This window comes from Panthera uncia, chromosome X (genome assembly GCF_023721935.1).
Source record: "Panthera uncia isolate 11264 chromosome X, Puncia_PCG_1.0, whole genome shotgun sequence".
NCBI lineage: Eukaryota > Metazoa > Chordata > Mammalia > Carnivora > Felidae > Panthera > Panthera uncia.
Window position 1 is genome coordinate 63059753 of NC_064817.1, and position 14708 is coordinate 63074460.

The following is a 14708-nucleotide window of genomic DNA, read 5'->3' on the forward strand; positions in this document are numbered from 1 at the left end:
CAGCACAGAGCCCGACGCGGGGCTCGAACTCACGGACCGTGAGATCATGACCTGAGCCGAAGTCGGCCACTTAACCGACTGAGCCACCCAGGCGCCCCTGACATTCTTTTTTAATAAGCATTAAGTTCCTAGTGATCACCTCTTTCTTTTCTAAGAGTACACAAACCACTTGTTCAATAACGTGTCTAAAATTTTGCCTAGGGTTAAATTCACCAATCTATAATTCCTAGAATGTATCATTTTTTCCCCTTTGATATATTTGTCCATTGTGTCATTTCCATTTCTCCTGTCCACTCTGATTTCAAGCAAATACCTGCCAGGGAAAATTATTTCAGTATACCAGGATTTAATTCATTTAGGCTTCTTAAAGCAGATAGGTACTCATATATCTTGGGTTTTCTTTTCTTTAACCATGCTTGTTACACTTTAGAGATCACTCTCTTTGATAATGGAAAATATGGTTATCCCCAGCTCTTACATTTTACCTATCAATGCATACCATCTATTCCCTTTTGATAAATTTATAGATTCTTTCTCTAAATGCTAATTGGGACTTTAAAGGTGTTTTGAAGTAATCCTATATAGGTTGAACTGAAAGAAATTGTTGATAATTGACTATTTTCTATATAAAAAATAGTGATTTTAAATTTAGGCTCAATATAATAGCTATAATGGAAGTGGTGGGATTGGCAGACATCAAGGATTAGTCTGATCTAGGTATCCTGCTTCTTTACTTCTCCAGTAGGAAAGCATCATCAATATTGTCAGGTCTATAGTATAATTCCTTATCTGTTTATCACTATTTTTACCTGTACTCATTGTTTCTCACAGTATAGCCACATTTATACCATTTCAAGTTTGTATCTCTTGATGTAAAAGTTTCTAGTTCACTTTGTTTCATTGTAAGTAATATTTATAAATATTCTACCCAACCTAATGTTTTCTCTTGTGAATTACTGGTCACTTCCTCCTTTGTGGATCTTTTCCTTATGTTATAGCCACTGTATTTCATCATATATTTTTTTTAAAACTGGTTATTTTTATGAGTGTCCCTAACAAAAATAAAAATTAAGCTTCCTGAACATCAATTAGAAGTGCCAGTGAACAGTAAAAGGGAGAGAATATGAGGTCACAGTCATCACATAAGCCTCAAATTTTATCAACAACATATTAAAGAATTAATTAAAACCAAATAAAATTCATATAAAGGTTCTTCTGAAATTGGTCATTTTTTCTAATATTTTAAATGCTGTCTCTGTCTCTCTCAAAGCAAATAAAATTTTAAAAAGACTTTAAAAAATAAGAAAATAAAACTAAAATATAAAATGTAAATAAAAAATAAAATAGCTATCACTGTGCCTTAAATCTTGTGCCTTTAGGGGGGCGCCTGGGTGGCTCAGTTGGTTAAGCGTCTGACTTCGACTCAGGTCATGATCTCGCAGTTTGTGAGTTTGAGCCCCTCATTGGGCTCTGTGCTGACAGCTCAGAGCCTGAGGCCTGCTTCGGATTCTGTGTCTCCCTCTCCCTCTGCCCCTCCCCTGCTCATGCTCTGTCTCCCTCTGTCTCTCAATAATAAATAAACATTAAAAAAAATTAAATCTTGTGCCTTTAGAAATTAAGAATACTGAATGTTCTTTGAAAAAAGCACAGTAAAATGTCATAATTTGAAGTATATGATATTCTAGTATATTGGATATTAAAACATCATTTCACATATTCAAATTCTATTTCTTTCACAATTATAATATGGAATGTTATAACCCAAATTAATAGAGTTTGAACCAGAATGACTTTTTTCATGTATTCCTCAGTAACAGCTTTGCCATCCTAATTCTGCGGCATCCTGAACTAATTATAAGGATGTGCTTCTTATGTTAATCAATATTTCATTGTTCTCCCCATTCGATATCCATCCTGTGATTTTAAAGGAAAAAAAAATGCCAAAAACTTGTTAAAATCCTGAGTGTGTCCATTTTAGAACATTTGTTGCATGTGGTACAAAATATACTATTTATATTATCTTGACTTAAAAGCTTTGTACTAGAATCTCACATATTAAATGGTAATGAAAAACCCTAAAAAGCAATACAGGACACAATAACAAGAACATTTAATAACAATAAATGAAAATCAAGGATTTATTACAGGGTTGTTATACTAAGAAAACTTTGTGAGTACATGGGCTTTTTCCTACAATGGTCAAGAACACAAGATAACAAGAGAAAAGAGTCTCTTATCCTAAATTCAGTCAATCATATCAAAACACCTAGGTCAGTAAGCAAGAAGAAATAGAAGGATCACTGCAAATGCATACCTTCAGTGAAAAACAACTCAAACCACATTCTCTTCTATCAACTCCATACATGAAAAACAGAACATTAGACCAAAAAAGATCAGGAAGCCTATGCTGAAACATACTGAAAGAATTATATAACAAGTAGGACAAATTGTAAAGTAATAAATAATTTAAAATCTGAGAAAGTGGAAAAGTAGTAATAAAGTATAAAATATTTATTTTATACTAAATTTAAGGTTTTATATTTTATATACTTCATAAAGGAAATTTTACTTAGATTTCTAAATTATTTCAAACGATCTATTTTATCACATAATCTATTCAAAAATGATTCCATTTTAGAAATATAATGAGTGTTTCTTATAGAATCTCATTTTACACGTGCTTTATTGCTAGAACACAACTATCAATAGCAAAATCCAAATTTAAAATGCATTAAGGGAGTGAGAGGAATTAAGATGGAAGAAAAGTAGGAGGACCCTGGGCTTTCCTCGTCCCTCAAACATATTGAGGTCAGATCACTTGGAACACCCAAGAAATAGATCTGCAGTGTGGCAGAAGGATCTCCACAGTTGGAGGGAGACAGCTTGGCAGGTGCAATGTGCATGGGAGTGAATTGGGGGAGATAGTGTGGCAGAGGGGAGACAACTCTTTCCGTGGAAAGACAAAAGAGAAAGAAAGAGGGGTTGAGAAAGTTCAGCACTGAGTTAGCACAAGATGAAAGCCTCTCTAGACCATGGACTGGGGAGCGAGAATTACTGAGTGTCCCAGTTTTTTTTTTTCTTTCAAACAGCATTTGGAGCTCAAACTCTGAGGTTGTAGAAGTGCATGACAATCTCCAGAGTGGAGCTGTGGCATGCGCTTCTGGGGAGGAGGGGGCTGACCACAGAGTGCACAGGGTGGTGTAGAGATCTCCAAGACACATTGGGAGAGAACATTCACTTCCTGGAGATTGTTTGGAAGAGGGTTTACTGCCTCCCCAAGGAAAAAGGACCCTGAAGGTGCCACCCAAAGGCCTTTCATCAGCAGGGTGGAAAGGCTCTATTCCAGAGGACAAGACCAATCTGAATGGTGCCAAGTCCTTTAAGAATCCCAGCCAAGCGCCAAAGAAAAAACACACAGGGTTTGGCACAGGGTGAGCTGACTGCCCTTGCTATTCTTTGAGAGCTGCCTGAACAGTGTGGGCTGTCCCCCATGTCCGGGGACAAGAGATTTGGGTAGCTCCATTTTCTCCCAAAACCAAGGTGGGACTTCAGAAAGCAACACAGAGGCCTCCAGGGGAGGCAGACACACTTACACCAAACCCCACCATCCCATGCCTGGCAACTGTCTGTTTACTGGCACAAGAATGACTCTGAGCCAACACAGTGGACTTTTCTCTCTCAAAAGACCAGCACACCCAGCACCCCCCATGTACCAAGAGCACTGAAAATCAAATGCTTCAAAACAACACCTGCAGTTCTTTTTACTCGTTTACTTTCTTCTTTTTTCATTTGTAATCAGGCTCATAGTTTCTTCTTGGCTTTTTCATTTCCTTTTCTCATTTTTTTTTGAATCAGTCATTTTTATTCTTTTCTTTTTCCTTCTCTTTTTTCTTTTCTTCTTTTTTTCTCTTATTTTTCTTTTCATTTTCATTGGAATCATCCTAGAGTTTTTTGATTCTCTGGGGGGATTTTGTTCCCTTTTCTTTTCTCTTTTTATTAGGATCAGGCTTTTCCCAACTCCTTTTTTTCCAGGATTACCTTAACAAACAAATCAAAGCACACTTAGTTAAAGGTCCAAACACACCACCACTGCAAGCAAGGATAAGCTCTGCAGAGGACTAACCAGTGAGAAAGAGAAGCCAAAATGCAACAGCAGAGTGCACAAAGCATACATCAGAAACACTTCCTGAAAGGCCAGGACCTAGACAGTGCATGACCCCTTTTTGATATAGCAGTACACTCAGGTGATGGAAACACAAAAAGCTTTTAAAACATGCAAACAACAAAAACTTACTCAAAATGACAAAATGAAGGAATTCTTCCCAAAAGAAGGGTCAAGAAGAGATCACAGCCAGGGACTTGCTCAAAATAGATATAAGCGATATATCTGAACAATAATTTAAAACAACAATCATAAGACTACTAGGTGGGCTTGAAAAAAAAGCATAGAAGACACCAGAGAAATCCTGCTGCAGAGATGAAAGACCTCAGAACTAGTCAGAATGAATTTAAAAATACTATAACTGAGATGAAAAACAAACTGGAAACAGTGACAACGAGGACTGAAGAAGCAAAGGAGCGTATAGGTGATATAGAAGATAAAATTTGTAAAACAATGAAGGTGAAATAAATAGGGACAGGAAATTATTAGATCATAATGGGAGGCTTGGGGAACTAAGTGATTCCATGAAACAAAACAATATCTGTATCAAAGGAGGCCCAGAAGAAGAAGAGCTTGAAAAAGGGGAAGAAGGTTTATTTGAACAAATTATAGATGAGAACTTCCCTGATCTGGGGAAGCAAACAAGCATTCAAGTCCAAGGAGCACAGAAAACTACCCTCAAAATCAACAAAAACAGGTAAACACCATGATATATCACAGTAAAACTTGTAAAACATGAAGATAAAGAGAGAATTCTGAAAGTAGCTAGGGACAAAAGGTCCTTAACCTACAAGGGTAGACACATAAGGTTAGCAGCACACCTGTCCACTGAAACTTGGCAGGCCAGAAAGGAGTGGCAGGAAATATTCCATATGCTGAATGGGAAACATATGCAGCCAAGAATTATTTATCCAGCAAGGTTGTCATTAAGAATAGAAGGAAAGATAAAGAGTTTCCCAAACAAAAACTAAAGGAGTTTGTCACCACATAACCATCCCTGCAAGAAATATTAAGGGGGATTATCTGAGTGGAGGAAAAAAAAGAAGATCAAAGTGATAAAGACAACAAAGCACCAGAGAACATAACCAGAAACACCAACACTACATATAATGTAATGGCACTAAATACATATCTTTCAATAACCACTCTGAAGGTAAATGGACTAAATGCTCCAATGAAAAGGCACAAGATATCAGAATGAATAAAAAAAATAAAGATCCATCTACATGCTGCCTATAAGAGACTCATATTAGACCTTAAAATATCTACAGATTGAAAGTGAGGGGATAGAGAACCATCTATCATGCTAACAGAAATCAAAAGAAAGTCGGAGAGGCTACACTTATAACAGACAAACTAGATTTTAAAACAAAAACCTTAACAAGAGATGAAAAGGGGCCTTATATCATAATTAAGGGGTCCATCCATCAAGATCTAACAATTATAAATATTTAGGCCCCCAACTTGGAACCCCCAAATATATACATCAAATAATAACAAACAGAAAGATGGGACACCTGAGTGGCTCAGTTGGTTAAGCGTCCAACTTCAGCTCAGGTCATAATCTCACGATTCACAAGTTCGAGCCCTGCATCGGGCTCTGTACTGACAGCTCAGAGCCTGGAGCCTGCTTCAGATTACGTGTCTCCCTCTCTCTCTGCCCCTCCCCTGCTTGTACTCTGTGTCTTTCTCTATCAAAAATAAATAAAATATTAGAAAGAAACTCACTGATAATAATACCATAAGAGTAGGAGACTTTAATATCCCACTGACAACAATGGACAGATCATCTAAGCAGAAACTCAATAAGAAACAATGGCTCTGAATGACATATAACACACTGGACTACATGGACTTAACAGACATATTCAGAACATTCATTCCAAAGCAGCAGAATACACATTCCTCTCCAGTGCACATGGAACACTATCCAAAATAGATCACATACTGGGTCACAAATCAGCCCTCAACAGGTACAAAAAGATCGAGATGATACCATGCATATTTTCAGATCACAATACTATAAATCTTGAAATCAACAACAAGAAAAAATTTGGAAAGCTCTCAAATACATAGAAGCTAAAGAACATCCTACTAAAGAATGAATGGGCTAACCAGGAAATTAAAGAAGAAATAAAAAATGCATGTAAGCAAATGAAAATGAAAACATGACAGTCCAAACCCTTTGGGATGCAGCAAAGGCAATTCTGAGAGAAAAGTACATTGCAATTCAAGCCTATCTCAAGAAGAAAGAAAGGTGGCAAATACACAACTTAACCTTACACCTAAAAGAGCTAGAAAAAAGGAGCAAAGAAAGCCTAACACCAGCAGAAGAAGGAATAAATAAATGATATAGAAACAAACAACAACAACAACAAAAAAAACAATAAAAAACAGTAGAACAATGAAACTAAATGCTAGTTCTTTTAAAGAATGAACAAAATTGATAATCCCCTACCCAGACTTATCAAAAGGGAGAGGACCCAAATAGGTAAAATCACGAATGAAATAGGAGGAATACCAAACAACACAGAACTACAAACAATTTTAACACAATACTATGAAAAATTATATGCCAACAAACTGGGCAATCTGGAAGCAATGGACAAATTCCTAGACACTCACACACTGCCAAAACTGAAACAGGAAGAAATAGAAAATTTCAACAGGCCCATAACTAGCAAAGTAATTAAATAAAAAGCTATCAAAAATCTCCCAACAAACAGGACTACAGGGCCAGATGACATCCCAGGGGAACTCTATCAGACATTTAAAGAAGAATTAATACTACTTTTCTCATACTGTTCCAAAAAATAGAAATGGAAGGAAAGCTTCCAATCTCATTCTATGAACCCAGAATTACCTTGATTCAAAAACCAAAGACCCCAATAAAAAGGAGAAGTGAAGGCCAAAATCCCTGAAGAACCTGGATGTAAAAATCCTCAACAAGATACTACCTATCAAATTCAACAATACATTAAAATAATTATTTATGATGATCAAGTGGGATTTATTCCTGGGCTGCAGGGCTGGTTCAATAATCACAAATCAATCAGTGTGATAAACCACATTAATAAAATAAAGGATAAGAACCATATGATCCTCTCAATCAATGTAGAAAAAGTATTTGACAAAATACGGTATGCTTTCTTGATAAAAACTTTCAAGACAGAAGGGAGAGAAGGAACATACCTCAACAACATAAAGCCCATATCTGAAAGGCCCACAGCTAACATCATCTTCAAATTGGAAAAAGTGAGAACTTTCCCCCTAAGGTCAGGAACACAGAAGGGATGTGGACTATCACCACTGTTGTTCAACACAGTCCCGGAAGTCCTAGTGTCAGCAAACAGAAAACAAAAAGAAATAAAAGGCATCCAAACTGGCAAAGGAGAACTCAAACTTTCACTCTTCGCAGATGACACGATAGTCTACATGGAAAACCCAAAAGACTCCACCAAGAAACTGCTAAAACTGATGCATGATTTCAGCAAAGTCACAGAATAAAAAATCAACCGGTGGAAACTGGCTGCATTTCCATACACCAATAATGAAGTAACAGAAAGAGAAATCAAGGAATGGATCCAATTTACAACTGCACCAAAACCCATAAGATACAAAGGAATAAACCTAGCTAAAGAGGTAAAAGATCTGTACACTGAAAATGATAGAACTTATGAAAAAAATTGAAAAAGACGCCCAGAAATGGAAAAACATCCCATATCATGGATTGAAAAAAAAAATATTGTTAAAATGTTGATACTACCCAAAGCAATCTACATATTCAATGCAATCCCAATCAAACTAACACTGGCATACTCCACAGAGCTCTATAGAACAAACAATTATAAAATTTGTATGGAACCAGAAAAGTCCCCAAATAGCCAAGGCAATGTTGAAAAAGAAAACCAAAGATGGCGGCATCACAATTCTAGACTTCGAACTGTATTACAAAGCTGTAATCATCAAGACAGTATGGTACTAGCACAAAAACAGATGCATAGATCAAAGGAACAGAACAGAAAACCCAGAAAGGGACCCACAAATGTATGGTCACCTAATCTTTGACAAAGCAAGAAAGAATATCCCCTGGAAAAAAAGACAGTCTCATCAACAAATGGTGTTGGAAAAACTGGACAGCAACATGCAGAAGAATGAAACTGGACTACTTTCTTAAACCATACACAAAATAAACTCAAAATTAATGAAAGACCTCAATGTGAGACAGGAAACCATCAAAATTCTAGAAGAGAAAACAGTCAGCAACCTCTTTAACCTCAGCCTCAGAAATTTCTTACTAGACATGTCTCCAGAGGTGAGGGAAACAAAAGCAAAACTGAACCACTGGATGTCATCAAGATAAAAAGCTTCTGCACAGTGAAGGAAACAACAAAATTAAAAGGCAACTGATGGAATGGGAGAAGGTATCTGCAAATAACATTGGATAAACGGTTGGTATCCATAATCTATAAAGAACTTGTTAAACTCGACACCCAAAAAACAATCCAGTTAAGAAATGGGCAGAAGACATGAATAGACACTTTTCCAAAACAGACATCAGGATGTCTAACAGACACATGAAAAAGATGCTTAATATCACTGATCATCAGAGAAATACAAATCAAAACCACAATGAGATACCACCTCATACCTGTCAGAAGAGCTAAAATTAACAACTCCGGAAACAACAGACGTCGGTAAGGATGCAGAGAAAGGGGAACGCTTTTGAACTGCTGGTGGGAATGCAAACTGTTGCATCCACTCCGGAAAAAAGTATGGAGGTTCCTCAAAACAACAATAAAAGTACCCTATGACCCGCAATTGTACTACTATTTATCCAAAGGATACAAAAATGCTGAGTAGAAGGGGCACATGTACCCCAATGTTTATAGCAGTGCTATCAACAATAGCCAAATTATGAAAAGAGCCCAAATGTCCATCGACCGATGAGTGGATAAAGATGTGGTATATATATACAATTAAATACTACTCAGCAATTAAAAAGAATGAAATCTTAACATCTGCAACAACATGGATCGAACTAGACACAGTGTGTTACGCTAAGTGAAATAAGTCAGTTAGAGAAAGACAAGTATCATACGGTCTTACTCATAGCTAGAATTTAAGAAACACAACAGGTGAACACAGGGGAAGGAAAGGAAAAATAAGATAAAATCAGAGAGGGAGGCAAACCATAAGAGACTCTTAAATACAGAGAACAAACTGAGGGTTGCTGAAGGGGAGGTGGGTAGTGGGATGGGTTAAATGGGTGATGGGAATCAAAGACAGCACTTGTTGGGATGAGCACTGGGTGTTATATGTAAGTGATGAATACAACACTACACTGTATGTTAACTAACTTTAATTTAATTAATTAATTTAAAACACACACAGACACAAAAATAAAGTTCATTTATTGGAGTGACGTCAGTATCATGTCAGATTGTTACACTTTTCTCTCCATTTTTGTTAACTGATTAGACACTCATAGCAGAATAAACGTGTTTCTACATACCACACCAGAATATCAGGAAGTTTCTACCCACCTATGCATCCAAAAGTGGGTATACAGGGCTTTGATGGTGGCTGTAATCCAAGGGATTGGACTAGAATGTCCCACCCCAACTCATGGTGATCATAGGATAAAAGGAAACCTGGAGAGTGCAAAAGTGAGTGGATACCCACAGGCAATAGAGAATTTGTGGGGTCCAGCCTGCATAAAGGGAGAATCTGGCATGCTATCAGAATGGAATAGAGATTAATTTGAACAAAGGAGATGGACGAACTTGCCAAAGGAGCACTGCTTCCCTGGATGATATTGCAAGGTGCTGATATTTTGGCAGCTGCAGAAGCACCCTCAAGTAGAAGAGGTGGAAAGCCGCAACCACTCTCACAGATAGGTAGAAATCAAAAGCGGTAAGTGACTTCCCAGCTGATGAAAATGTGCAGGTTGCAACTGAACCAGATTTTGAAGGACCGACATCCTTGACTGGGGGCGTGGGGGAGCGGAATAGGGGAAAAGCTAATAAGAATATCAAAGAGCATCAACAGCACAAATTTCATGCTGTTTGCTTCAGAACATCAGCAGGTCTACCCACAGATCTCTGGGAGTGCTCCACTTAGAGGATCCTTCTCCTAGCCAACTGTTGGCACCCTTGAATTCCCAGATGCTAAGCCCATACCACACTGCACTCTCAGGTCCTTGTGCATCTTCCCAGCACACCTGAGAGAACCAATTCCCAAAGGAAAAACCATACTCTCGAGTTACTGTGCCATGCCACATTCTGGAATACAAATTAAGGATTCTAATAGCCAGGCTGTTGAATTATAAGAATCAAAGAAGGGGGCATCTGAGTGGCTCAGTCGGTCAAGTGTCTGACTCTTGATTTTGGTTCAGGTCATGATTTCCCAGTTCATGAGATCGAGCCCCATATAGGGCTCATCACTGACAGGGCAGTCTGCTTGGGATTCTCTCCCTCTCTCTCTGCCTTCCCCATTCATGCTCTCTCACAAAATAAATAAATATTAAAAAAAGAAAAAGAATCAAAGAAGACAAAGCCTTAATAAAAGGATTCTCTGACACCCCACCTGTGAAAGCATAAGGCCATACCATCAAACACCATGGAAAATCAAGGAAATATAGTATCAAAAAAAGAAAATGATAATGCAACAACTGAACTCAAAGGCACAGAATATTGCAATCTCGCTGATAAAGAATTCAAAACAGCTGTATGAACAGAATCAACAAAAAAACAAGATAACTCAGAAACACAATTCAATAAACTCAGGAATAAAATTAATAAAGAGAAGGAATTCTTTAACAAAAATTTGTAATTACGAAAAAGAACAAAACAGAAATTCTGAAGCTGCAGAACTCAATGAATGAGATAAAGAATGCAATAAAGGGCATTGGAAACAGGTCAGACCAAACAGAAGAAAGAATAAGTGATTTAGAGGATAGGAATATAGAAATAATCCAATAAGAGAGAAAACTTAAGAATTTAAAAGTGAAGACACTCTACAAGAGCTATCAGATTTTATCAGAAAATCAAATACCAAAATAATTGGTGTACCAAAAGGAGAAGAGAGGGAAAAGGGAGCAGAGTTTACTTGAACAATAATAGCTGAGAACTTCCTAATTCTAGGAAAGGACATAAACATACAAGTTCAAGAAACTAATAGAACGCCCTATTATATGGTGCAAAAAGACTTTTTACAAGACACATTATAATGAAAATATCACAAATCAATGATAAAGAAAGAATCTATAGGTAACAAGGGGGAAAAAAGTAAGTAACCTACAAAGACACTCTATTAGGCAATTACCATATTTCTCAGCAGAAAATCTACAGGCCAGAAGAATACAAAATGTCATATTCAAAGTGTTGAAATATGAAAACTGCCAGCCAAGAATACTTCATCAAAGCAAAGTTATCAAAGTTATACTCCAGATACAGAAGAGAATAAAAGCTTTCCCAGACAAACAAAAGCTAAAAGAGTTCAGCTAGACTTACCTTACAAGAAATGCTGAAAGAAGTTTTTCAAGCTAAAATGGTTTTTTTTAATTTAAATTCTAATTAATTAACATATAGTATAATATTAGTTTCAGGTGTACAATTTAGTGATACAACATTTAAATACAACATTCGGTGCACATCATAACAAGTACACTCCTTAATCTCTATCACCTATTTATGAGTGAAATCATATGGTATTTTTCGTTCTCTGACTGACTTATTTCACTTAGCATAATACTTGCTAGCTCCATCCACATCACTGCAAATGAAAAGACACTAATACATAATGTGAAAATATATGAAAGTAAGTAACATTCTGGTAAAGGTGAAAAACTGACAGCATAATAAACCTGTAATTCTGTATTAGAATAGTGTGCTAAAGACTTAACTATAGTATAAAGGTTAAAGGAAAAAGATTAAAAATAACTCTAGCTGCTATAATTTGTTAATGAACACACAGCACAAAAAGGTAAACTGTGACATCAAAAATAGAAAAGCAGAGGAGAAAAGGGTGGGAAATATTACAGGAGAACAAGGATTAAGTTGCTGTCAGGATAAAATAGACTGTTTTATCAAGAAATGCTCAAGCCTCATGGTAACCACAAAGCAAAAATCTAGAATAGATTCATGAAGCTAAAAATAGGAATCAGAGCATACCACCATGGAAAAACAACGATTTACAAAGGTAGGCAGAAACAGAGAAAAAGAAACAATGGAGGCATAAAACAACCACAAAGCAAACAATAAGAGCACTAGTAAGGTCTTACATATCAATAATCACCCTAAATGTAAATGAGATTGAATTCATCAAAGGCACAGAGTGGTTCGATGAATAAAACCACAAGACCCAACTACATGCTGCATACAGGAGGTTCATTTCAATTCTAAGGACACATTGAGTCAAAGTAAATGGATGAAAGGCAACTGTAAACCAAACTGTAAACCATATTAAGTGGGGATACCCATACTTATATCAGACAAAATAGACATCAAGCAAAAAATGGTAGCAAGAGACAAAGGAAGGTCATTATATAATGATGAAGGGGTCAATACGTAAAGAAGATACAATAATTGTAAATACACGTTTCAAACATAGGAGCACCTAAATATATTAAACAAATACTAACATACCTGAAGATAGAAACAGACAATAGACAGACAATATGGGGCGGGGGCGGGGGGACTTCAACAACCCACTTTCAACAATGATACATCATCCAGAGAGAAAATCAAGGAAACCACACTGAAACATACTCCAGACCAAATAGATTTAACAAACATAGATAGAGCATTCTTACAACATCAGGATAACACATTCTTCCCAAGTGCACACATAACACTCTACAGAGTAGATATTATAATAGGACACAAAACAAGTCACAGCAAATTTTAGAAGACTGAAATCATACCCCCTATCTTTTTCAGACCACAATGGTATTAAAGTAGAAGTCAACAACAAGAGGAAGCTGAAAAATCTATGAATGTGGAAACTAAATACTTCTGAACAATCAATGGGTCAAACCAAAAAAATAAACAAGGAAATAAAAAATTTCTTGAAACAAATGAAGATGGGAACACAACATATCAAATCCTATGGGATGCTGCCAAACCAGTCCTGAGAGGAAGGCTTATGCTGAAAAATGCTTAAATTAGGAAATTATAATAATATCAAATAAATGTAATTTTACACCTCAAGGAAGTTCTAGAGTAAGAACAAATTAAGCATTAAGTTACCAGGAGGAAGAAAATAATAAAGATCAGAGAAGAAATAAACGAAATAGAGGCCAAAACAAAAAACAGATCAACAAAAAACTAAGAGCTGGATTTTCAAAAAGATAAAATTGCTGCACTAAGATAAAAAAGAGAGAAGACCTCAGATAACATTATAAATAAAAGAGGACACATTACAACTGATACTACAGAAATACATAGGATCATAAGAGACTACAATCCATTATATGTCAACGAAATGGATAGCCTAGAAAAAATGAATAAATTCCTAGAAACACACAACCTAACAAGACTGAATCAGGAAGAAATAGAAAATCTGAACAGATCAATAACTAGTAAAGAGATTGAATCAGTAGTCAAAAACATTCCAATACAGAAAACCTCAGGACAGGCAGCATCACAAGGAAATTCTACCAAAACTTAAAGAAATAACACCAATCCTTCTCAAACTCTATCAATAAACTGAAGAGGAAGGAACATTTCCAAACTCAAGCAAGGAGGCCAGCATTACTCTGATACCAAAGTCAGATAAGGAGACTACAAGAAAATTAAACTATTATAGACCAATATCCCTGATAAACACAGACGTAAAAATTCTCAACAAAATATTAGCAAACCAAATTCAAGGACACATTAAAAGGATTATACACTATGACTTAAAGAGTTCTATTTAAATCCCCCTCACCAGCCAAGCATACAGACAAAACTCACAGGTGTCTGTACCTGGCCCTAACTCCTTGTTTTTCTAGGTCATGGTACCCCCATTCTCAGAAAATAGACTACAACTACAAAGCATATTCTTCTCTAGCCTGACCACAACCCACATCCCAGACGATCCCCAGACAGAGCCCCTCAAGAAACCTGCCACCTCCTGCCCTATCTGGCCAAGAATCAAGCCCCTTCCCACCCACCCCCCAAGAGTGCAGCTACAACCCTCTCACATCTTTAAAAAAGAAAAACATGTAGGTAATGAATCACTAGATTCTACTCCTGAAATCATTATTGCACTTTATGCTAACTAACTTGGATGTAAATTTTTAAAAAATAAATAAATATATTTTTAAAGGCCTAGCCCAACAGAAGCTTGGGGCCAATATCTCTCTTGATGTCTGGCCCCTCTCCTCCCTTGGAGAGTGAATAAACTATGTTGTGTGTGTTTCTCCACTCTTTGGCAATTCTTTGCCACCCATATCACTAGCTACCCTAACATTTTTGGTGGCCCATACAGGGAATGGCCATTGCCCGCTGACCAAAATCCATCTCAACCAGATCTCCTTTTTGACTAACCTTGAGTCAAA

At 36.7% G+C, this 14708-nt stretch overlaps 1 protein-coding gene across 7 annotated transcripts in view; it reads right to left on the reverse strand.

Annotated features, from left to right (window-relative positions):
* Positions 1-14708, reverse strand: part of BRWD3 (bromodomain and WD repeat domain containing 3) — a 231515-nt gene that overhangs the window by 169844 nt on the left and 46963 nt on the right. The window contains exon 1 of one of the 7 annotated variants that reach the window (XM_049644688.1): positions 3750-3879. The exons of the other annotated variants lie outside the window; for them this stretch is intronic. Coding sequence (XP_049500645.1) covers positions 3750-3789 — 40 coding nt within the window. The 5' untranslated portion in view covers positions 3790-3879. Of the gene's footprint in view, positions 1-3749; positions 3880-14708 lie in introns of those variants that run through there. 7 annotated transcript variants of the gene reach the window in all.